This window comes from Epinephelus lanceolatus, chromosome 5, assembly GCF_041903045.1.
Source record: "Epinephelus lanceolatus isolate andai-2023 chromosome 5, ASM4190304v1, whole genome shotgun sequence".
Lineage (NCBI taxonomy): Eukaryota > Metazoa > Chordata > Actinopteri > Perciformes > Serranidae > Epinephelus > Epinephelus lanceolatus.
The window spans coordinates 46,748,593-46,774,695 of record NC_135738.1 but is presented as its reverse complement, the minus strand read 5'-3'; the positions used below and the strand labels follow the sequence as shown (position 1 = coordinate 46,774,695).

Sequence of the window (26,103 nt, the reverse complement as noted above, 5' to 3'; positions counted from 1 at the left end):
TCTGTAGGTTGTGTGTGTGTTTTCATTAGCATTTGCATTGCTTGAATTCTGCAAATCTGTTGTTGGGCTGTCTAAATCTTCTGGATTGTTACTTCACAATATGGCTGTCATCAGGGTGATCCATTGGACAACTGGCTGTGCTCAAACCAAAAATTGGGTTGCTCTCTCTCTCTCTCTCTATATATATATATATATATATGTATATATATATATATATATATATACATGTATATATGTATATATATGTATATATATCATTATTATCAAGCTGAAATTCCTTGAAAGTCAATGACACAAGTTGAACCTTTGACCCCATCGTCACATTTGTCACTGACGTGGAGGACTCCAGGGATGAAACTGAGGCCGGAGAATGAGGTGGCAGCCTACATTGAGTTCAAGACACTCAAGGAGTATCCTTCTGAGGTTTTATGGTGGTGGAAGGAGCATGCTAAAATGTTTCCTAACCTGGCAGTGATTGCACAGAATGTTTTCACCATTTGATCTTTTTTCTCTTTTTTTGTAATTCAAGAACGGAGAACTCAGCTTAATGTGAGTGACTGTAGCCTGTGTGTGTTAAATCACAGGTGCGGGTCAGGTTGCAAGACTTTTATTAACGGGTGCGAGTGTGGTTTTGACTTAGACATAATGACAGGTAACGGGTTGGTTCTGGTACTGAGCTTTACGGGTATGGGCAGGTTTTGAAAAATGGACCCATGCAGGACTCTGGTCACTGAAGGGTGTTGTGCAAAGTACAACAGATGTAAACAGTTGCAGGGCTGGAAATTAGCAGCAACCATCAGCAAAATGCTGGTAAAATATGCAAGTGGCTGCTAGATTTTCTTCACTCACCAGCCAAAAAGACAAATATAATCTACTGAGTGGCTGGTAGATTTGGAATCCACCAACCCCATTGGCAGGTGTACAAAAAATTTACATTTTACGTTCGATTACGTTTGTTCTATTATTACAGATGTTTTTACCCAAAAACAAGTATTGATCAACTGTTAATGAGGTCACTGGATGTTCTTTTGTCTGATGATTTCTCACTTGACATTGTTGCCTTCTCCATCCTTCTCTTTCCAACCTGTAGAATATGACATGCCCACTGATGTCATCACAATTCACACTTCAGGTCAAGAAAAACCTGCTATTTGTTGGTTAAAGCTAAGAACCAACTTTTCAGGTTCTGGACCAATATATCTTTGATTAAAGTGCTCTGAACGGTTCAAAATTAAAAGTGGGAACCTGAACAGAACCAGTTCCACATCGGTGGAAAAGGGGTTAAAGATAGCCAAGTCACATGTTTTCATTTGCAGACCTCCAATATGGTCATTTAAAATCCCCCTGTACATGATGAGTATGGTTGTGTGCCTGCTTTATGTGTCTGTGCATACCTTCATGTGTGTTCAGTGTCATCAGCAAGGTGGAGTCTCACATGCACAAATGTCACACTGGTGTACAGGAAGTGTGTGTTTCAGGGCAAAATGCTTCTTGACTCATCAAGCAGCCAGACTTAAGCAAGCAAGTGTATCAAGATGCTGTATTAATGTTGTAAACTGATACCGATTTCCATCATGCATTCCCAGTATTCCACCAAAAATGTCAAGACTAATTTTCACCAGTCATGGCTGGAAAACATGCTGTAAACATCGCAATGCATCTAACAAATCACTTTTCCCCCTCCAGTTTCATGTCCCTTTATATATCTTTTTAGAAACATACCATATAGTATTAAACAGGCTTGTAAAAAGTGGTGTGGTAACCATAGAAATTGTATCATATTTTAGAAAGACTAGTTCTGTTTTTTAGAAAAGAAAGACACTTGTTGAGGTTCCTGGGACTGACGTGGGAGTAGTAAGGTGAATGACTGACAGCAGAACTGACCAATAGCCATTCAGGGACGAGCGCGACACGAGAACACACATGGTCAGTGTAAAGGCCAGTCAGTAGTTGTACACTTCACTCTCATCACCTAAATGATGTTTTTCATTTTATACACAGTCACTAAAAGAAACCCAACTGTCCCTGAAGGTAGAATCATGAAAAATAATACTTAGACTTCAGCTAAAACAGATCCAATAAAAGAAGTGTGTGGCTACGTAAAACAACTGCCTGTAAATAAAACCCTCTGCACTCAGATCAGCAGGGAGTTATGGAGAAGAGTAGAGAGGCCAAGCAATATTTAACAGTCAAAATGTCCATCCAAAGTATTTGTGTGTTAGGTGCTGTACTCAGTGTGTGTGGGGGTGGTTTACCCAGGAAGATGAATGTCTTTCTGGCTTTCCAAACTGAATTCCCCTGCTTATCTCCCCCCTCCAGAGTCGTTCTCTTTCAGACTTCTCCTCTGCTGCCGCTCTCCTCTACCTTCTTTATATCCATTCATCCACTGAGCACTCATCCAGTCATTCATTCTTCTCTCCCTTTAATCAGTAAAACTGCATTTTATCTGTCAGGCAGCTCCATATCTGTAAACTGTTAATCTCCTCTTCTCTTCCTGGTCATCTGCCACTCTTCCATGGCAGTATTTTCAAAAAGTTCAGGGGGCTCACTCTAAGGCTCCTCTTCCCCGGTGGAAACAGCCAATCGCATGGCCACAGACAGGTGGTCGGTGAGGCCAGCCAACTGGGTGACGAAGCTGAACTCCTCGATTTCCTGCAGGAGGAGAAGAGAATGACATCAAGCCATAATGAGCTCACCTTTTTATTTTTCACAACTTTAAAGCTGCCCTTATTTATGTTTTGGCCACTTGAAGGCAACAGCTCAAATATCAGCATATAAAGCTGTTATAGTGAAGGTGTTAGCAAACAGTCATCTATTTACTCATCCAACAGACACACAGCAACATTAGCATTTGTTTTCTGTCATATGTCTGGTCACTCTACTGTCTCAAAGTGTTTGAGACCATAAATAAAGAGATTTTTAGCTTTTCAAACAATGATTAGTAAAGGCCGATTTATACTTGTGCATCTGCTGTATGCAGAGCCCACGCCATTGTGAGCATTTATACTTGTGTGGTGGTGTCAGTGTCATTCTGCAGTTATACCTTCACAACACTAGAAGGCCGTGGGGTTTCTATGAAGTGCTATAAAGTTTAGTTGATTCAAAACAAACCCAAAACACACATTAAACATGGCTTAATAGAGACAATTTAAAACACAAGAACACAAATCGGCATCATTATATCTCACAGGATTCACAGACAAAACACTTTGCAGGGAAAATGTGTCCAGCAAAAGACAACATGCTAACGTTATTAGCACAAGCCTATGGCATTTTACATTTTATAAATTAGCCTAGCAGCTATAAGACTTTTTGCTGTATTCATATAAAGCCAAGAACAATAGCAACATTTAACAAAGGTAAAGTTACAAAATTGGCCGCATCACAATTCACAAGATTCACAGACAAACCAACTTTCTTATACTAAACATATTTCCAAACAAATACAACATGCTAATATTTTTTTAGCACAAGCCTATGGCACTTTACATTGTAGTTATGCTATGTAGCGTGTGAAATAGAGTATGGTGAATGTGCTAGTAAAGGTAGTATCAGCATTGCTTCTGCCTGGAGCTCGCATAAATGGAGCCTGGGTTTGGTTGAAGGTGGCAGTGCTGTTTGGGCTGAGATCACTGTCTAGCCTCCTGGAGGTGTCATTGTTGTGAGGGCTCATCTTGGGGAGGTAGACTGTACAGCCTAACCCGGCGGGGGAGTGTGATAGCCTAACAAGGCTTCCTTCCCTGGGTCTACCTCCTCTGTGGTAGTATAGGTAAGGTAAAGGAGGTTGTTCGGTTAGTGTGGGGAGCAGTGAGACCTGGCATTAGGGGAGTGTCTCTGGGACGCCAGAGATCACTGTCTAGCCTCCTGGAGGTGTCGTGGGACCAACTAGACGAAACACCGGTGAAAGGAGGTTCCCACCCGATGACCCCAAAGACATGTTAGTTATCACTGCTCACTGGTCTGTATAGTTAAGCCTTGCCATAATAGCTTATCGTAGGGCTTAGGAGGTTATTCACTGAGTGCTGATCCTTTTTTTTTTTTTTTTAGAGCACAAACTTCTTGTGTTTATTTGAATTCAGAACTAGCCCAGCTAGTGACTGCTGTGAATAAGGCAGCTGACAACAAGGGAAAGACCATGTGACCGCTTGGAAAAACAGCTGACAGGAGGGAAAAGACCCCAACGGTGCTGGCATGGGTTAGCAACCCATGGTAGCAGTGGTGAGGCCTAGCAGCCTTATTACAACCAAAATTAGCTACAGCCAACATAGGAAAAATACCCCAAGAGTCAGCGAGAGCAGGGGTGGAAGATGACTCACAGATGGATTACACGGTAACAGACATTGGAACGGACACGACTATGACTTGGATCTGTGACTCAGTGAAGGATAGGGGCACGGACCTATCCACCAGGGCTAGAATTAGCAGCACTCAGGGCAAGGTGAGCGCATCTGTAGAGGATAAAAGAAGCACACTTGAGAACAAGATGCTTCAGGTTTGTCCTTGCAGCTGGCAGAAAGTAACATCAGTGAAAGGCCTCAGAACTCATCAGGGAAAGAAGAAGTGTGTGGCAAAGAAAGGGCAGAGTAGCCGCATTGATCAGTACTTCCTAAGAAGTCAGTCGAGTCAGTCGGATGAAGTCCAGCGGCAGGTAGAAAACCACAGTTCGCAGGATATCAGTAACACTGCCACTGAGGAGGAGGGGGTAGTAAGAGAGGATGCAGGTGACACTGAGGCCAGTATGCTAGCCAGAGAGAGAACCATGGAGCAAAAGGTTAGAGTTAGATGGCCTAGAGCAAATGACAGTAAAGAATGGGAGATAGTTAATAGAGATTTGTCAGTAATCTTGAGTAGGCTTAGAGGAAATGCAATAGAAAGGTTAGAAAAGATGGGAGATATAATGTATTCATATGGTGTAGAGAGGTTTGGGGTGCATGAGAGAAAGAGGAGTGAGAGGGTACAGTCAGGTAAGTCTAGGCGGCAGAGAGAAATAGAGAAGTTAGTCAAGGAAAGGAGACAGTTAAGAAAGCAGTGGAAAAAGGCTACAGAAGAAGAAAGGGAGGGAATTAAGGTGTTGCAAGAGGAGTTGAGAAGCAGGTTAGCAGTTCTTAGAAGGGCAGAGCATCTCAGGAAAAAGAGGAGGAAGAAGGAATATGCTAGGACAGGTTTTTTCAGGGACCCTTTTAAGTATGTTAAAGGATTGTTCAGCCAGGAAAAGGGAGGGCAGCTTAAAGCAGAAAGGTTAGAGGTTGAAGAATATTTGAGAAACACATATTCAGATTTAGAGAAGAATAAGATAGTAGGTTTCCCACCTGATATCCCTCCATTAGGAGGGATAGAGCATGAGATGGATGTCAGGCCACCTAGGTGGAAGGAAGTTCAGGAGGTGGTCAGGCGTGCAAAGGCTTCTTCGGCCCCAGGGCCTAATGGAGTCCCCTACCGGGTTTATAAAAGTGCGCCTGATACCCTTAAATTTTTGTGGAAACAGCTAAGAATAGTTTGGGAAAAACAAATTATACCAAGAGCATGGCGTAGGGCAGGGGGTGTCCTCATTCCTAAGGAGAAGGAGTCTGTGGACCTTAGCCAGTTCCGGATGATTTCTCTCTTGAATGTGGAGGGGAAGATTTTCTTTAGTGTAGTAGCGCAGAGACTAGCTAGCTACTTAGAAAGGAATAGCTTAATAGATACCATGGTGCAGAAGGCAGGAATACCAGGTTTTTCAGGGTGTTTAGAGCATACTAGCATGATCTGGCACCAGATTCAGGCAGCGAAAATTATCAAAAGGGACCTACATGTAATATTTTTAGATCTTACAAATGCGTTTGGTTCAGTACCGCACAGCCTCATTTGGAGTGCGTTTGACTACTTCAGAGTGCCACAGGTAGTTGTTAACTTAGTGAAAGCATATTTTCAGGATATTAGGTTGTGTCTAAGTACAGCAGGTTTCACAACAGGTTGGCAGAGGCTAGAAATAGGCATCATGGCAGGGTGTACAATTTCTCCATTAGCATTTACTATGGCAATGGAAGTAATCATCAGGGCTTCTAAGTGGGTGGTAGGTGGGGAGAGACAGCAGAATGGGTTGCATCTTCCACCAGTTAGGGCTTACATGGATGACATGACACTGGTGACCACAACAATGCCATGTACAAAGAGGCTACTAGAGAAGGTAAATAAGAACCTCAAGTGGGCCAGCATGAAAATCAAGCCTAGTAAATCTAGAAGCATCTCGATATGTAGAGGGAAGTTAAGTGATAGGAAGTTTGTCATAGATGATGAGGACATCCCAACAATTAGGGAAAAGTCAGTAAAGAGCTTAGGTAGGTTGTACAATGTAGAGTTGAATGATAAGGAACAGGTGGTGAAATTTAGAAAAGATGTGGCTGAAGGATTGGATAGAATAGATAAATCAGAACTTCCAGGAAAGTTGAAGTTGTGGTGTTTGCAATTTGGGCTATATCCTAGGTTAATGTGGCCACTGTCAATTTATGAAATTCCAATATTTGTTGTGGAGAGAATTGAAAGGTCGGTTAGCTCCTACATTAGGAAGTGGTTGGGCGCTCCTAGGTGCCTAGGTAGTGTTGCATTGTATGGAAAAGGGATACTTCAGCTGCCAGTATCTAGTTTAACAGAGGAATTTAAATGTACCAAGGTCAGGACAGAGCTCTTGTTATCTGGGAGTAAGGACGTGGTAGTTAGGAGTGTGGTTCCAAATCCAACCAAGGGGAGGAAGTGGAACCCAAGATCGGCAGTTCAGGAGGCAGAGACAGCTCTTAGACATGCAGAGATTGTAGGTAATGTTCAGTTTGGCCGGGGAGGCCTGGGGCTTGGCTCAGGTAAACCGGTATGGAACACAGCAGGCCTCAAAGATAAAAGAAAGCTGGTTGTAGAACAGATACGCAGACAGGAAGAGATAGTAAGGGGTGCAAAGGTAGTGGCCCAGGCTAAACAGGGACAGTGGTTGAATTGGGAAAGTGTAGAGAAGAGGAAGCTTAGTTGGAGGGACCTGTGGAGTATGGAGGAGAATCGTATTAGATTCCTGGTAGGGGCTACATACGATGTCTTACCAACCCCCCAGAACCTAAAACTGTGGGTAAATGAGGACCCATCATGCCCATTGTGTTCACGTACCGCAACTTTAAAGCATATTTTGTCAGGCTGTAAAGTTAGCTTGTCACAAGGCCGATATACATGGCGACATAATCAGGTGTTGAAATGTTTAGCTGCAGGCATCGAAGGGAAACGAAGACAGGTGAATTCAGAAGGTGTTAAGGATAGGAGCTTAGTAATTCAGTTTGTCCGTGAGGGAGAGAAATACAGAAGGGATAAGTTAGTGAGGAGGCAAGGGTGTGGCCGCCTAGAAGGTGCTTGTGATTGGGAAATGCAAGTAGATTTAGGGGGAAAGCTTGTTGTTCCTCAGGAAATAGTCTGTACCAGGCAGAGGCCTGACTTAGTGTTGTGGTCAGTGAGTCAACAGATAGTTTATTTCATTGAGCTGACAGTTCCTTGGGAAGACTCAGTGGAAGAAGCCTATGAAAGAAAAAAGCTTAGATATGCAGACTTAGGAGCAGGAGCTGAGCAGCGAGGATGGAAGACTAGGATTTGTCCAGTGGAAGTGGGGTGTAGGGGATTCATAGCAAGATCAACTGTCTCACTCCTGGGGGAACTCGGAGTGCGGGGACAGAGTTTGAGGAAGACAGTGAGGGAAATGTCAGATGAAGCAATTAAATGCAGCCAGTTTATCTATTACAGAAGAAATAATGTCAGCTGGGGGCCAGCAGGGGGAACTACTAAGCAGGGCACATAACTCCTTGAGATCAGGTGGAGAGATCCACTTCCTGTCAGGAGAAATCCAGGAAGAGGAAGTATTTAAGTGTGGGAGTGGCCTATTGGAATCCATTTTGTTTGAGGCCATGCAGCAAGGTGAGTGTGCTTGCTGATCCTGTAAGTCCAGTTAGCTCCTTTAACTTTAGCTTATATTGTAGTTATGCTATGTAGTGTGTGAAATAGAGTATGGTGAATGTGACAGGAAAGCTAGTATCAGCATTGCTTCTCCCTGGAGCTCGCATGTATGGAGCCTGGGTTTGGTTGAAGATGGCAGTGTTGTTTGGGCTGAGAAAGCCATGTGTAAGTAAGGAGGAAATCCAGGAAGAGGAAGGTTATTTAAGTGTGGGAGTGGCCTATTTGAATCCATTTTGTTTGAGACCATGCTGCAAAGTGAGTGTGTTTGCTGATCCTGTGAGTTCATTTATCTCCTTTAACTTTAGCTTACATTGTAGTTATGCTATGTAGCGTGTGAAATAGAGTATGGTGAATGTGCTAGTAAAGGTAGTATCAGCATTGCTTCTGCCTGGAGCTCGCATAAACGGAGCCTGGGTTTGGTTGAAGGTGGCAGTGCTGTTTGGGCTGAGATCACTGTCTAGCCTCCTGGAGGTGTCATTGTTGTGAGGGCTCGTCTTGGGGAGGTAGACTGTACAGCCTAACCCGGCGGGGGAATGTGATAGCCTAACAAGGCTTCCTTCCCTGGGTCTACCTCCTCTGTGGTAGTATAGGTAAGGTAAAGGAGGTTGTTCGGTTAGTGTGGGGAGCAGTGAGACCTGGCATTAGGGGAGTGTCTCTGGGACGCCAGAGATCACTGTCTAGCCTCCTGGAGGTGTCGTGGGACCAACTAGACGAAACACCGGTGAAAGGAGGTTCCCACCCGATGACCCCAAAGACATGTTAGTTATCACTGCTCACTGGTCTGTATAGTTAAGCCTTGCCATAATAGCTTATCGTAGGGCTTAGGAGGTTATTCACTGAGTGCTGATCCTTTTTTTTTTTTTTTTAGAGCACAAACTTCTTGTGTTTATTTGAATAAATTTAGCCTTGGGACTAGCAGAGATTTCCACTCTGAATGAATGAAGCTAGGATAAATCACACACAAGACTTAAAATGCTATTATGTGGGGGCTTTATTGTCTTCACAACCTATTGTTTCTTATCTGTGAACTCAAAAAATAAAAGCCTCATTTCCACTGAAGGAATGGTTTTCAGCTTACAAAAAAGGCAGGAGGTCTGCGTTGCTGCAACGGTGGTGTGCGTCAGGCTGTGGCATAGAGAGAAAGATGGCTGCAACAGGAGGCTCAGGTGTACTCCTGACACTTTTAGCTAACTGCCTTCTTTTAAAGTTTTTAGATACAGGGCCTAAACTTGTCGACACAGGGCCTTATTTTAATAAGTGTTTTTCTAGTGAACGGAGAAAAATCACCCTCAAACATTTTGGATATGGCAGTTTCGTGCTGCTGTCCACTTTCCTGTATCCAAACTGGCATATCTACTCGAAACGTCACGGAAAGGGAAATGTCAATGTGTTATGTAAAGGACACAGTTAGCTGTAATGAAATCAAATTCACAAACTGTGAACTGGAATATCTGGGTCTAAATATTGTACTCTCGCCAGAGATGTCTTTTACTCTAAATGTTAGCTTCTATGAATAATTTAGAGATCTATTGCAACAGTGTGATTTTAATAGAGAAGTGATAATGATTGGAGATGTGAATGTGAACTGGGAAGATAAGTCCTCAAGAAAGCAACTTAAACAAGTAACTGACAGCTTTAATCTAACACAAATAGTTAATGGGCCAACCAGAATTACCAATTCCTCTAGCACCCGGATTGATCTAATTTGTAGCAACATGTCAGACAGAATAATCAAATCGTATAACATGATAACTGGGCTGTCTGATCATAATTTGATCCTAATGGCTAGAAAAGTGAATGGAAAGAAATGTATTCCTGTTCAGAGTACAGACTTCATGAAGATACTTAAGAATAAAAAGGAAGACTTTAAAAATGCTGTCCAGAGTATTAAGTGGGACGACCTGATGAAATCAGATAATTTGGACTATACTAGTCAATGCTTTATGGACAAATTACACACAATTATTAAAGATTTTTTCCAAGAAGTTTAAAAATAAAAATAAAAGGGCCTCCCTTTCAGGGATAAATGAAACTATATTTCAAATCATGAAAGATCGTGATCAGACCCTAAAAACAACATTGAAGTCCAAACTGACAACTGACACAAATTTACATCATTAAGAAACAAAGTAACAAGAGAACTTAGGAAAGCCAAGGCAAACTACTTTCTTGAAATAATAGTAAATAATAAGGGAAACTCCAAAATTATATGGCAGCAAATAAAGAAATTAACTGGACAAAATAATGCTAGAAAACAGATTGAGCTGAGGATTAATGATACTTTGACAAATGAGCCGACGGATGTAGCTGAAGCCTGTGATGGAAAATTAGGGTATTTAAACATATTTAACCTATAATGTGTTGTATAAGATTACTTGTTTTGATGAAACTGAACTTCTAGCCTAATGATATGTGTTGCTCATTTAACCCCTACTGTGACAGCAGTGAGAGACACCAAGGTCACGAGCCAGGGAGGCTCAGACACCAAGATTATGAGCCAGGGAGGACAACAAGTGTCCTTGTTAGTCTCAAGAGATGTTGTGTTTTAGGAATGTCAAGGCGCCACATATTTTGACTGTTGATGTGCATGTGTTACGGGAACTATAAAGATAGCAGGGTGAGAGGACTTGCTAGGCATTCACTGACTAACTGTTCATGCTGTTGTATGTGTGAGTGTCTCCATTCATGAAAGCTTATTAAAACTCAAGAAAGACAGCCAACGTGTGAAGACTTTTCTTTAAACTGTTCATTAAATAGTAGTTTTGCCACCACAAGCCCTAAATGGTTATTTTGTAGAATCTGTAGCTACTATTACCAACAGTTTTCCCTTACACCAGCAGTACAGTGTCACGGCACCAAATCCTGCTGCGCCCATCTTCAATTTAGAAAGAGTGTCTGAAAGTCAAGTAGTGAAGGTGATTGACTCACTCAAACCCAAATGGTCAAAGGATGTATATGAGATGGACTCTGCTATGATCAAGGATCTTGCCTGTTTATTGACGAAACCTATTACACACATTGTTAACATTTCATTTACTCAGGGCCAGGGGAGTTTCCCTGAATACTGGAAACCTGCAGCTGTTGTTCCCATTTTTAAGAATGCTGACCCTTACTCTGTATCAAATTATAGACTAATTAGCATACTTCCTGTAATGTCCAAAGTTATTGAAAAATTGGCAGCAGAACAACTAATTGACCTATGACGTGTATTTCTGTTACTGTAATTTGTTTTGTTTTTTTACCAGGTCACTTAGCCGTGTTCCTTCTGGCAGGGGGACTGCCAATGGAAATTAGCCTTTTGGCTACAATTGGGTGCATTTACATTTTATTTTTAAAATGTTCATTAATGTACATTGTCCCTCTACAACAATTAAGGATAAATTAAATTAAATTCAATTCAATTAGGTTATGCCGTCGATTAAATGCAGAAATCCCGCTTCATTGTGTGCTCATGAATCACCCTTTAAACCTGTCAACAACTCTAATGGAGAAATGCAGGTTTGGATGTGTGTAGAAATTATTTGTGGCTGTAGTGAACACTTATGCCTGAATTAAATTTTCATACAACCTGTTACCTTGATATCTGACACCTGTATAAATCTAAATGAATTAGTTTAAAGAGAATAAAAAACATTTTTGACTAAGAGAAATGACTAAAAGTTGACTATAATTTGTCAATTGTAGTTAACTAAAACTAGACTAAAACTATGACTAAAATGTGATTATAACTTATATGTATTTTCATGTAAAGACTAAGACTAAATCTGAAATAGCTGCCAAAATTCACACTGTTAATCAGGTGACAAAATTACATTTAGTCTTTGCAGAGTGCCCTCAGGTGAATTAACAGATGGCCAATTCATGGGTAAAGAAATGGGATTTGAGGTTTGTTCTTGAGGAGGCAAAAAAAAAAACTATATATTGAATGATTTTCACGTGCCAATCAGTGTCAAGTCATCAGTCCAAGTGTTACAGTAACTCCATTCTAACACAAGGTGGCATAAGGTGGCTGTAGTTTGACAGACAGAGCAAGTCAGAGAGAGGACAGGAGACAGACATGCTCTATGGAAATGATGTGATTTGGTTTTCCAATCCTCTCCAATCCCTCACACAGACAGGCACCCATGACAGTGCTGCCCTCGTCCACCCCCCTGCAGTGTAGCTGTGTTTTATTATTCTCCTCTCTAACTGTAATATCTTTAAATCTTTTTATTCGTTTAATAAGTAAAACATTCTTCTGTTGTATGAGATCACTTCACTGGTGTGCAGTCATGTTTGACATGGCTCAGGAAAATGAGCGCTGACGAGTGTCCTGTCATCACAAAATTAACGGGGGCGGAATAAGGCAGATCACCGCCTTGCTGACAAGAAAATGGTACACAAAATTTAACACAGTTCCTGCATTAATTTTCTGTGAATGAAAACACAATATTTCACCCTTTTAGTTAAATTGATTGTTTTTTTAATACATATATGATGGTAAAATGGGAAATCTGATTCCAAACCAGTGTTAGGATCCCTTGTCTGCTGCTCCTGACTTGTCGCACACTATGCGCCTCATACTGCAAAATAGCTTCAAATTCCCAGTCTGGTCTCTTTGATGTGTATCTAAGGTTTTATATTCATTTTATCCACAAAGGAGGTCTTTCAACCCCTAGCTAGCTACTGCACAGAATGCAACCAATGTGCCATGTTTGATTTCAAAATCCATTTTGCTGTCTTCATGTTTCTGCCACATACTGTAGTACATGCACGGTAAGATTTTCACCAACTAACTGGAGTAGCCCTGCTGAAATTTTTGACATACATTGCCACTGGAGATACAGGCTATTTCAGTACACTAATATCAAATAGAGCAGTTGTTTTTTGGTTTAGAATAGTGGTTCCAATTCAAAGGGGGTAATGAGAACAATCTGAAGGGTTGTGAGATGATGTATAAGATGACAGATAAAAAAAAAACATGCCTGGTATTGTGCTTATTTTTTCAGGCATTGCTAATAAGGAACTATTCTTTACTTATCAGAGGAGGAGGGTAGCTGGTGTGTGACTTTAAAGTTCTTTAAAGCTTCTCAAGGGAAACAAAAGGGAAAAACTGAATGATTAAAGGTTAAATAAATTTTACATATTTGGTCTTAATGTTTTTATTTAATTTTCCCATCATCCTTCACCAAAACATACCAGTTTCCAGTCTTGCTGCAGGCCCTCATCGCTGTAGAGCATGTAGTCAATCCGGCGTCCGTTGCCCTTCAGTGGGATCTTCCTCCCCTTCTGACTGCTGGCAGGACACTGGCTCTTACTGGGAGGAAACACCAGGTACTCCTTTCTCCCCTCCTCGTTCTCCATCACTCTGACAGACACAAACAGAAATGGGAAGGGATCAGAAAACCGATGGTTTGACAAAGGATGTAGCCCTGGAATTGCACTGCAGTCAAAACACAGCTAGTAATAAAACAACAAGCGTTCAAAGGCAGTCAGATATATACTGTGACCATCTGTGGTAAAAAGAAGAGACCAGAAATAGTGGAGTGGAGTGCTTATGTCAAAGGTCAGCTATCGGCCAGGATGTAGAGTTGCAATGTTACATTCTTGTGGCATCCACAAACATCTTTTGCAAACTAGTGGAAGGCACTGTCAGTATAATCCCTACACATTCACTTCTGGTAGAATGCAGCTCCTGTAATACAGCATATACAGCATAATGTCAGAAATGGTTAGGCAATTCTGCAGCTTCTGAGTGACATCTCATTTCTGTCAAAGATATTACAATCTGTTAATATCATTACAATAATTGAGTTAGAGATGCTACTGTTGATGTTAAGTTAGAGAATGAATGAGGGACCCACTCTAAATCTAAATCTTAGGGTTAAGACATTTGAATTAGATAAGGGTTGGTCTAAAGCCTCCTACAGACTGTGAGATTGTAGCAATCTTATAAGTTTAGTGCAGCTACACTATGCGACATGGATCTAATACACTTGGGTATGACATCAAGTTTGATGTATGCAGACTGTATGACAACAGTGCCTACTGAATTCCATGCCAGGACGTACGTCCATGATCATCAATATGCAAGAACAGAACGTCATTGTTGTGCATCATCCATGTACGCTGCTGTAGTGGTAAGAGAAAAATAAAAACAAACATGAATGAAGCCCTTGCTATAGTGGCATTTATGTGTTGAAAAAGTCTGAAGAGGAAAAGGGGGAGGAGAATGTGGATGCGGTTGTGGTTGTGCAACAAGAGCTCAAAGTATGTATTTATTAGCATGTACTAGCATTTCGCGCTGTCATGATAATCAGTGCGTCATTTCATGCTGCATTTCTGTTGGTCAGTAGACATAGATTGTCACCATGAGATGGTCATTACAAATTTTCGACACTGTCAGAATTTTATCCCAGGCTGTCTTTGATTGCAAAACCATGACAACAGCCATCCTTGAACCTCTCTCACTGTGCGATGTAGGACCACTGTTTTAGAGCCACGACCAAAGATATCGCCACATTTCTTTGATGTTGGTCATCTTTTGTCTGGGACAGCCCAATATAAACAGTGTATACCGGGATTAAAGCATGTAGTGGTTGAATGTGAATGAGTGTAAGTCAGTGCATGTCAATGGTATTCTAAGTGAAGAAAACAAGTTAGTGTATGTGACTTACTTCTGTAAACTTTCAGGTGAACTGACCTCGTCGTCATAAAGGCCACTGGGATCCAGTAAAGTACCTGTTGAATGACACATTAAAATGCATCACAGTGCAGACAAACTCATGTTTCTTATCATTTTCACCGATTAGTCTCTGGCTCCACTTCTTTGTCATCGCCTTTGGTCGTAATTTGCTGTGCTACCTCCACGATCTCCGGTGGTGCTGCTCCATGTCATCCGTATCTGTAAGCTTTTAGAAAAGGTGCATAAATAGTCCAAGCGGAAGGCTCGGTTCATCTCTGTATTTGACATCGAGCATAAAAGAGCCCTTTCAATCAAGAGTCATTCTTACAGTCCTACACAGGTCCATTTTTAAAAATCCACGCCTGCCACACCTGAAGCTCAATACCAGAACTGACCCTTTACCCTTCATTATGTCTAAGTCAAAGCCATACCCACCTGCACCTGTTAATAAAAGTCCCAAGCCCCGACCTGCATCTGTGATTAAACACACACAGGCTATAGTCACTCACATTAAGCTGGATTCTCAGTTCTTGAATTACAAATCCAGCAGAGGAAAAGTCTGTTTCACTGGCTGCACTCGATGCCAGGATGGCAAAAACATTTTGCACATTTACTGCCAGGTTAGGAAACATTTTAGCATGCTCCTTCCACCGCATCAAACCTAAATAGGATCCTCCTTGGGTGTCTTGAACTCAATATAGGCTGCCACCTCATCCTCGGGCTGGAAAATTTAATAGCTGAAGTCCTCCATGTCGGTGATGAATGTGACTATGGAGTCAAAGGTTCAACTTGTTTCATTGACTTTCAAAATAAAAGGAATTGCGGCTTGATAATAGTGTACCCAACCCAGTGCAGGATTCTTATACCTCCTCTCATTTTACAGTACTAATACAGGTTGAATGAAGAACCAACTATATCTAACTAGTGTCAAGTGAGAACTTTCTTGAGTTCAGTGAAGGACACCCAAAGATAGAAGTGCTCTTCTGTCAGGCTGAGGGCTCATTTATGCTCGACGTTAGATAAAGAGACAGACAGAGCCTTCTGTCTGTACTCTGAGTTGATTTCATCAATATTTGTGCACCTTTTCTGAAAGCTTACAGATACGGACGAAACTGAGCAGTGCCACCGCAGATCATGGAGGCAATGTATCTTAGTTTAAGCGAGCTATGACTGTAGTAGGACAAAGAAATTTAAATAAAGGTGAAAGAGAACAAATTGGTAATATAGTGAAAAGAATTCACCAGCCACATGTTGGGATGGATTTAATGGCCTCACAGACCACTGCCTGCTAAATGCTACCTCTGTTAAAAGGTACAATATTATGTCCTCCTCCACCTTCACCTCATTTGTTGTTCCAGAAAACTTTTGAGTCCACCCTCTAATGCCATCTATTGGCTGTATCTCTACCATCATAAAGGAAGTATGGAAGGATGAGGGCAGTGACATCTACGTTTCAAACAGATCTATGGGAGTATTAATGAGCATTGAAAGTGGTGGGTGGGTCTTAATGTGACTATCCAACAATCATTAAAGATCTCTGCAGTGATTGGCCAGGTGAGTAAGTATAAAAATGGTCAGAGTTCACACTTCACCCATTGCCTGTTTTCACCACTGAAAAACACCAAACTTCTGAGCCATGCTTTCACAGAGATGGGAGGCATGTGACTGTAATCTGGGTCATCTTTTGAGCAATTGTTGGTACTAATATTCAGATAGATAACCTTATACTTCATCTCCATTACATGTTTTTTTACTTGCAGCAACACACCTGCTAATATAGCTATAGCTGTTTTACATTTCTGTATATTTAGTGATCTATCTTGTATGCTTTATGCTTTCCTCCTCCTCACTGTGACGACCAGCTTTGTCTTGAGGACAGCTGATCTAAAAGTACAGCTTAGCTTTTTTTTAGTGTGGCAAAGGAGGCGTGTGCACACTTTGTGGTAAGAGCATATACTGTACTGTATCTCTGTCTTAATGGTCCTCAAAACACAACTGTTAGCCAGTGAAATATAACAGCCAGAGAGAGATGGGCACTCAGAGATCCTTTTGACAAAGAGGATGTGAGGCTGTGGGCAGGATGTGTGTAAAATGCTCCATTTGAAGGAAGCAGCTCTCTGAAGTTACTGCAGCCAATTCACAATTGTTGGGAGCTCTTCTCTGGAAAAGTATAGGTATACATGAGATTCCACTTCCACCATCACCGACAAGCTGTAGCACATGTGTAGGCAAGAAGATAAATATTTCACACCAGCCACAGTTACTGCACTTGTTGGGTTTTTGGTTTGTGGTTGACATGTTTAATCTGCCATCAAACATGAACTCGAATGCATCACCAAAAGAGCTGTGTCAGTTATCAATGGGAGAGATGATCAATGGTGAGAGATTTTGACTGAAACCTTTAATTTTCACAGCTTCAAAGGTGCGATTTTAATTCCATCTCGCTGCTTTTTAACTATCAAGTGGCCCCAGGCTAGCCATAATTCCCACATGATTAAAATACAGCACAGGCCCTCAAGGTTGTCTGTGTGTTGGGCTGGCTGGGTGGTCAGCATTAGAAGATTCCCAGAGCTCTCAGAGTTCAGCAAATATCATGAAATGTATCCACACACTCCGAACAACATGTGACAGTTACTGGCAGCCTGGCTCTCTCCCTGCCTTTCTAAGCCTTGCTATTGTATTCATTTAGGTCTAATCTTCTTTGGATAAGCTTTATGAAATGGGATAATCTGTCTATCTTTTCTTTCATTGATCCATTCTTCTTTTCTTGCCTCCGTCTTCTCCTCCTGTCTAATAGCGACCAAATGGGAGGTGCAGACCTGTTCCCCTGGCTAGCCACGCAAAATGTCCCTGTCCAAATAAATAAGCCCTTCTCTCAGCCCTTTCACTCTGCCCTGCCCACTCTGTCCCCAAAATACCGCTGGCCTAAATAACGCCTCACATCCAGACGAAAACCCTCCAGTCTTTACGTCACTAATGCCCATGTATCAACATGCTGTACTAGGTGCATTTTAATTCATACAGTGGGTGCATCCTCATTTAGCCAGATCGAGCCAGATTAGTCTACTCTACTCTGTGTACACTGTATGGATCACCACTGAGCTTATGTGTGTAAAGCTTTTAGAACATAATGTAACAATACTTTTTGAGGATCAGTTTTGGTGTTGGTGTCTATGTTCCTAAAGTTTGATCTGTGAGGGCATGCATGTATTAGATAGATTAGAACTACAGGATATGTGATGTCCCTCTGTGTCCCTAGAGGAACATGTGACTGTGCTTGTGTGTGCGTATTGTTACCCAGAGCCCATGGTTTGTCCTCCCCTGGCCCCAGGCGACATGGGTCCTTGTAATGAGTAAAAAGTGCATGCTGCTGTTCCAGCTTGTCCTCTAGAAAAACATAAGAGAACACACACAGTAGAATCACAGCTTTAGTCTATACATTAGAAAAGCGATCCAAACATATCCCTGAGTCATCTTTCTCACTAATCACTGCCTGACAACAGCATGTAATACTAAAGCAAACACATTCCTCTCTGGATAAAATTAATATATACTTTCACTTCCAATATTATTCTCAGAAATGAAAAAATAAAATAAATTTCAGCAGAAAGCCAATATTGAATTTTTTGTTTTCTTTTTGACGTGCTATTGCTGATTTTACCTACAAACAAACTATGAAATGCATGATAATTTTACCTAAATGTGGTACTGTATGACAACATGGACAGTAAGAAGTCTCCTTCAGATTGTATTAGAAATACAAAATACAACTGTCATTCTCACTGGTAACTGAAAGGGAAATTAATAACCCTCCTAAAAAATGAACACTGACGGAATTCTAACATGGAGAAAAACAAAAAACAAACAAAAACAATCAAAATGCTAGATAATACTTAATCCACTTTAATCTTATACACTTAATTTCAAGTAACTGAAATTTGTCTTTTATCTAAAAAACATTTTCATTGATTAGTACTACAACTAATGAAGCCTCTTGGATGTAGGACAAATTTCAGGACTACAAGATATCCAGTGACTGGGACAAAAGATAACCTTTACAGAAGGTGATACATAATAATGGGTGATTCTTAGCATGTGAAATAATTGTTCCATAATTCCAGTGAATTTAAATGTTAGCTGATCCAAGCAGCAAACCATATTAGATAACAACTGACAAAACCCTGTCTCTCACTTTGGCCATTAGATGGCTCCTATCAGTGCTTGTGCATTTCATCCTGCCCAAGAGAGAAGTTCTACCTTGGGGCATTCCTGAAATAAACATTAGCCCCTAAGCAGCTGATGGCAAATTTAATCAGTTAAATTAAAAGTGTTTTGTCACTGGCAGTGAGTAAGAAAAAGCATAGTTTGTGTAAGAAAAATCAGTGATGTTGGAGAGACTGGTGCATTTATTAGTGGTAGCTAATGACATCAACTGTATTTCTCACAGAAAGGTTTATGCTGTTACCAGGCTGGCTGAAATATTAAAACAGTCATCACTGGAATCATACCATCATGCTTCTGTCAAAAACAGTATTACACTTTTCACTTTCAGATATATCAATGAATTATCTCCCTCACAGAAAGGTTAGCACACTTGTAGCTATGGTATTAATATGAACTATATTTCTACAAGACAGTTGTTTCAGTTATCAGTGGTTACTAAAGGGTAATACACACAGCAAACACACACAATTTTCAGACATGCACCACTATTTGCTCCTAAAGCCAGAAGCCCTCCAACCACTGATAAATGCACTGACACAAGCTATTGTAACCTAACATCACTCAGGTTTTTTTTTTTTTTTTACAAAAACATGGTTAATCTTACGAGCCACCAGCCATAAAACACTTTAACAACGGCAGACTAAATTTGCCTTCAACTGCAAGCAATTCTCAAGAAACACAGGCCAAGTAGTCGGCCGCTCTGAACAGGCATGTGTTTGAATGGGCGCTGCACTAATACTTTTATAAATGACACATTATAGACAGGTATTTACTGCTTCTTGGATTTCATATGTCATCAGGATGGAAGAGTTATTAAGAAACGAAACGTTCACCATGTTGGTGTTTGGACTCATCAGCATAAAATAAACCGTAACGTTTGGAAAATATTTATTAAGCCCAGACAACATCATACCTGAAGAGCAGTTATCAAAGTTGAGGTCTCCCAGGATGACATCAAAGGCAACCAGCTCTTCCTCCTTCTCTCCTTCAGGTGTTTGGGATGAGGATTGGCGAAACTCAGCCCCCCACTGGAGCAACAGGTCGAGCTGCTCACAACGCACAGATGCATCACCTGGTAGACAGTGCAGTGTGTGTAGTGGTAGAGAGAGGGTCAAAGCAGGGGAAAGGAGACAGAAAGCAAATGAACACAAAAAGTTTCCCATAAAGTCATTCAACCATGTCTGAATGAAACTGATGTACAAAGGAGGGAGAGGATAGAGTGCAAGCCTGGGTATTATTAAAAACTCAACTGCATGTTTCACTGTGTGAGAAACTGTGAAAATAACATATAATATGCTATGATATAACACCTCTGGATAGGATACAATATGGTATGACAGAGTATAGAAAGATATACTGTATAATACAATACAACAGGACACGTGTAATTTGAGAGGGGTCACTTGTAGCAACAAACCCCACAGAGAATTATCATCAACTCTGCAGATCCCTACTGTTTTGGTTTATTACACTCATCATTCTTATTTTCAGCAACACCAGGCAGCTGTTGGCAGTGAAAAGGCTTGGAAAGACTCACTGTCCACAGCAAACAGCAGACAGACGCAATCGGAGACTAGCTGGTGAACGTAATGAAGGATTAAGCAGCTAAAGGTGTGGCCAGAAACACAACCTCAAGTGAATGCTAATGTTGGTTTCTTGTCCACTGGATGTTTGAATTGCTGTTTGCCAACATGTTGATGGTTCACTTATTACCTGTAACTGCTTATCCTGATACAGGGTCACAGGTGGGCTGCAGCCTAAAGCGGGACAAATTAATGCTGTACCTACAGAGTAGGCTCTGTATAATTGCATACCCTATGGTGTAGCCTGATGTGCAACTCCCCAGAAATGTAACTACATGTCATGGCAACGCAGACCTCCTGTCTGTTTTTGAAGGCTGAAAATTATTTCCCTTAATGGAGATGAAGATTTTATTAAATTTTATTTCACAGATGAGAAACAATACATTGTGAAAACAATAAAGCCCCCAACAGAATTTTAAGTCCTGTGTGTGATTTATCCTGACCTCATATGGGTAGAGAAAAACTCTGCTAGCCACTGGGCTAATTTATGCAATGTAAAATTTCATAGTCTTATGCTAATAATGTTGGCGCTGGGATTTACGGGACTACAGATGATTTAGCATTTGTCAAGCTGTACATGTAAAGGTTTCTTCTCTGGGCCTTGCCATCAGAAAAGGTGGCCAAAACCGCATGTTCAGGATGGCACACATCTCCACAGGATGCCTCATTCTAACATTGAAAGCCCCTTTTACACTGCCAGATGGGCTGTTTTGCCAGCAAGCTGTGAGCGTTTATACACACAGAGCCGGATTGGTGAGTTGATCCGAGGTGCCCAATTTTCCGCCTCATAGGGTAGTCATATTGGCGGAACCCTTTTAGTTTAAACAGACCGAAGCAGCCCTCCGCAACGGGAGGGGCTGTTGAAGACTTGTGGGAGGAGCTGTTGATGACAGCGCACGTGCAACCCACTGCTGGTAGATAAAGAGGAAACAGGTGATAGCAGGAATTTGCGAGCAGCTAGTAGCAAGAGGAAAACGCAAACCTGACAGACACTGTAAAGATAGGCAACTGAGGAGACAAGGAATTGTGCGCTGTCCTTATCCTCGCAAACGAAGAGGCCATTAACCATCAGATGACAGGAACGGTAAAGAATGGTCCGACTTACGAGAGAATTGCCGAAGGACTGACCAGCTGCGGCTTCCCTCCCACGTCACTGTTTACGTCACATGCTGGGCTATACGTTTTGTTACTTGCTCACGCCCCCCATTGCCCCAAAAAAGGCACATTCTGTATAAACAAAAGTAGGTAGGCGGTATTTTGCTGCACTCCCCGATTTTGTTTTTATACTGCCAATGCTGAAAAAAGACTGATTGGGTTTTCCTGCAAATTTGCACAACTCCTATCTAAAAAGGGCTTAAAGAGGCAACAGATAGCATATTTTCCTAAATATATCATTATGAAAATAATGTGGGTTGCACAGGGTAGTGGCCACAGTAAAATCAGACTATCAGCGTTTACATTGGTTACTTAGTGGCTTTGCAGTCTTTGCAATAAGCTTCTGGTCAGCCAATCAGGGACTGGAGCTGGTCCTTATGAGGAGTTGGGCATGAGATAGTTCAGTCACGAGCACAATGGCAGACGGGCAAAGTTTGGAGACAAGTGAAAAACGGCCTAGCAAAAGAAAACAAGCTCCTCTGTCTGAGGAGGCAAAGAAGAGCAAAAAGGAGAGTGATAAAAGAAGAGGAAAAACAAGAGTAAACCTCAGTCAGGCGTTAAAGAGATGTAGGGAGCTCCGTGACCAAAGAGGCTTCAAAACGCCTATCGCAGCGGTGCCTGGACAGCGTGACGTGTGTGGTTGTGCTGCTGCCATGGTCCTGCCAGATGCCTCCTGCTGCTGCTGCCATCATTAGTCATTAGTCATACTTCTACTGTTATTATACATATATGACTATTGTCACACATGTATACTGCCAGATATTAATACATACTTTCAACATATTGTACCACAGTAGCCAGAACTATAACTATAATATTATTACTTTCAATAATGTTGTTGTAAGCTACTGTCATTACCTGCATCTCTCTCTTTCTCTCTCTCTCTCTCTCTCTCTCTCTCTCTCTCTGTCTCATTGTGTCATACGGATTACTGTTAATTTATTATGCTAATCTGTTCTGTACGACATCTATTGCACGGCTGTCCGTCCTGGAAGAGGGATCCCTCCTCAGTTGCTCTTCCTGAGGTTTCTACTGTTTTTTTTCCCCGTTAAAGGGGTTTTTTTGGGGAGTTTTTCCTTATCTGCTGCGAGGGTCATAAGGACAGAGGGATGTCGTATGCTGTAAAGCCCTGTGAGGCAAATTGTGATTTGTGATATTGGGCTTTATAAATAAAATTGATTGATTGATTGATTGAAAACCAATGTCCAGCTAGCTTTCCTTCTAGTGGATCAGTAAGTAATGGGAACTGCCCATTGTTCCGACCATATTAAACTCATTGTTCCGAAGTCCGTTCCGAAATCATCATCATGCCCTGTGGTTAAGGTCTGGTTAGGTTTAGGCACAAAAACCAATTGGTTAGGGTCAGGAAAAGATCATGGTGTGGGTTAAAATGAAAAAGAAAGTGACAAACACATAAGCCGTGAGCCTGCTCCGCCTCAAGCTGGTCACGGCGCACCATACGCCCGCCGCGAGCCGTTCAGCACCGCGGACAGTCGGACTAATGGGATGTTGGACCAATGGGCTGTCGAACCAATGACATGGACCCCAAGTAACACGGCTAAATGTTAGCTAGACGAGAGAGGACTGTACTGTACTGGCTGCTAGTTAATTCCTAGCTGGTCAGCATTGCAAATCGCCGCAACCAGGGACCGGGTAGCGAGTGTTGGTCGGCCGACATCCTCATTGCCATTCTACGGCAGCCCTCGGACAGTGGTACCCGCCTCCCTTCCTTCTGTTCTCTTCTCACGGAGGCAGCTATCAATGGACATCACCCAGGTAAGTGAACAGTAACACTGAACTGTTTTTCCCATTCAATTTGAGCTCCAACCGGCCACATCGTTTCCATACGGTACCGTTTATTCTAGAATCGGGACTGTTTACATGTGCATATTAATATAATTCCACTTTAGAACATGGCACTCATAAATACTTGATTCTGATTGGTCAATCAACAAAATTCTGCAATGTTTATTTCTTGAGATATCACCGCTGCTCTGCTGCTTTGTTGCTAGGGACGCCATAGCAACATGCATTCGCAGCTACTGGGCACCCAGCATCTCTGACCGGGAAAAGTGGAGTAAAATCCTCTCCTCTGCTCCAGAAAACGGCCGCAGTTTGTCTGGTGAATGCCTCTCCTGTGTCAGTACACTCTGCCAGCAATTTAATAATATTGATGCCAGCTGTAACATTTGAATGTTTTAGTAGTAAGCCATGTTCTAAGCGGGATAAATTATCATATGCTCCCTGGGATAAATTATCACATGATAAACTGTCGGGAGTTATTTTTCAACTGTCATCGGCTCACTATACATTATCCCTTACGTGTCTTCTGTTGTTTGTACTGATACTGTACACATTGGTATACTTTACTGTGAGTTGTTTATACTGGTACTGTGCATTCTGGTATAATTATTTGCATTACACACACCTTCTCATTCTACATATACATAAAGGTATACCGGTGGCTTTACAGCCTACATTTCATTGATTATCTCTGATCACCATGGCCAATTTGGTCGTTGCGACAGTGTGAGCAACACCGCTGACGCTAGGTGGCGCCAAGCTAAAAAAACCTGAATCCTATCTTTTGCCTCTTTAAGTGAGAGACCCAGCCTTCAAACCTGATTGGACACTACTGACAAAGTGACATGTCACTCTGTGATGTCACCAAGCAAACTTAAGGAGAAACTTCTACAATCTTGCAGCTTGAACCACTGAAGGGGGCACTTGCCTTTTTGTTGCTCTTTCTCCTGAGCCGCTGACCGACTCTCTTACTCAGATTCTTTGCTCTTTCTCCTTAGCTTCTAACCGGCTCTGACTCAGACTCTTGCTCTCTTTCTCCTGGACCACAACTGAGGTAGGATGGAAGCAGGAGGACCTGCTATGCCCTTCTCCCATTTTCACACCCCTGCATGCCCACAACAGGAGCAGAACCTGGCGACCAGAGAAGTTAGTGTGCCAAACACAAGGTTTGCAAATATCTTTCCAGCAACAAAGAGAACCAAGTTGAGTTAGCACCCCAACGTCTAACTCTGCAAGCACACCGAGTGACCGGCCTCTTTGGATCTGCACCTTTGGAAGAAGGACACAACAAAGCCCGCACCTGGAACCACAGCTCTTTCCAGCCTTCATGTGCTGGCTAACAAAAGCAGCACACCACAAAGCAACTCTTCCTTCCATCCATTCAAGGATTGGTAATGTAACAAGTTGGCATAGCATTATTGCAGCTGTACAGGTTAAGCAAGACTGTTAAACTTTGCCAATTGTGATTTAATGCTGGTTATTGAGTTATTGTTGTGATTGTTTGCAGTTAGGTTATTGGTTAGTTGGCTTAACCAAAGCTAAGTGATGTTAGTTACACCCAAAGAGGCAACTCAAAGTTCCCGCTTCTTTTCCTTTGACTTTGTCCTGACTACATGCTCAGACAAAACCTTCCCCGATCTAAAGTCATCTTTGATTTGGCCATCTTGTAGTTCTCCATTGTCAGCCATTTTGTTTTGTAGGCCAGACGGCCCTTTGTTTCACACACGCACCCTTTGTCTCTCTCTGTCTCTCTCTCTCTCACACACAGAGACATACACACACACACACACACACACACACACACACACATACACATATACACACCCATGCTTGTATATATATAGTTAGTTAGTTAGTTAGTTAGTTAGTTAGTTAGTTAGAATTTGTGTGTTTTGTTGCTCGTTTTCTTTGTGAATAAATATATTTGGAATGTAGGGAACATAAATTAGGGAGTCACACAGAGGCACCAATTATGTTGGGGAACAACAATATTAGGCCTCACCAAGGGGACACCATTAATGTTGTAATATGGTTATCGGAAATAATCAATAATTATTAATAATAATGAATAATTATGTTAAATAATGTGACTTAATTAACATTAAATCACCTCATGGGGCACCATTCCCGTAAGGGTAAAAATGATAGCCAGTTAAAGAAATCAGTCTCATCTCTAGAGCTGCTTTGCTCTGAAATGCAAGGGTGGTTTGCCTGTGGAAGATCAGAAGCAAGCATTTTAACAATGTACCATTGGATGCAGTCTGTGCATCACAGTGGTCACTGAATAGAGAGTTTATCCCTTTATTGCACTCACTGGGACTCAATCTGCTGATGAGTTCAGGACAGCCAGGGTTTAGGCTGTGTGCAATGGAAGAGATAAACTGGGGTTCTCCATTGTTAGTTCTTGAAAGGAGACTGAGGATAAAACAGGTTGTCTTAGTACAAAAATCAATGTGTAGTTGGCTATGGTGTTGCTTGGCAGGCATCTTTAAGTCTAACTTGTGAGTACACTAGCCTAACAAAAGAATGTGCTGGCCCTCACTGTGGGGGTAGCTTCCTGTAGAGGAGGGTAACTACAACACCAACAGGCACGAAAGATTAGGGCGGGAATTTACGACTGTAAATTTGCTCTGGAACGGTAGCGGAGCTGATACATTTCAATTGTAGTCAATGTGTGTGCTTCCACTGGCTGTGCTGTGTTCCGGCTCCGTCACA

The 26,103-nt window shown here is 41.8% G+C and overlaps 1 protein-coding gene across 1 annotated transcript in view; it reads right to left on the bottom strand.

Moving 5' to 3' along the window:
- Positions 1-1,026: 1,026 nt before the first annotated feature.
- The window catches only part of smpd3 (sphingomyelin phosphodiesterase 3), a 106,397-nt gene continuing 81,320 nt past the window's right edge, over positions 1,027-26,103 (bottom strand). Inside the window, exons 6-10 of the mRNA XM_033634064.2 lie at positions 19,761-19,919; positions 17,921-18,010; positions 14,616-14,679; positions 13,138-13,306; positions 1,027-2,652 (exon numbers count right to left, since the gene is read on the bottom strand). Of these exons, the coding sequence (XP_033489955.1) occupies positions 2,551-2,652; positions 13,138-13,306; positions 14,616-14,679; positions 17,921-18,010; positions 19,761-19,919 (584 nt within the window). The 3' untranslated portion in view covers positions 1,027-2,550. The remainder of the gene's footprint in view (positions 2,653-13,137; positions 13,307-14,615; positions 14,680-17,920; positions 18,011-19,760; positions 19,920-26,103) is intronic.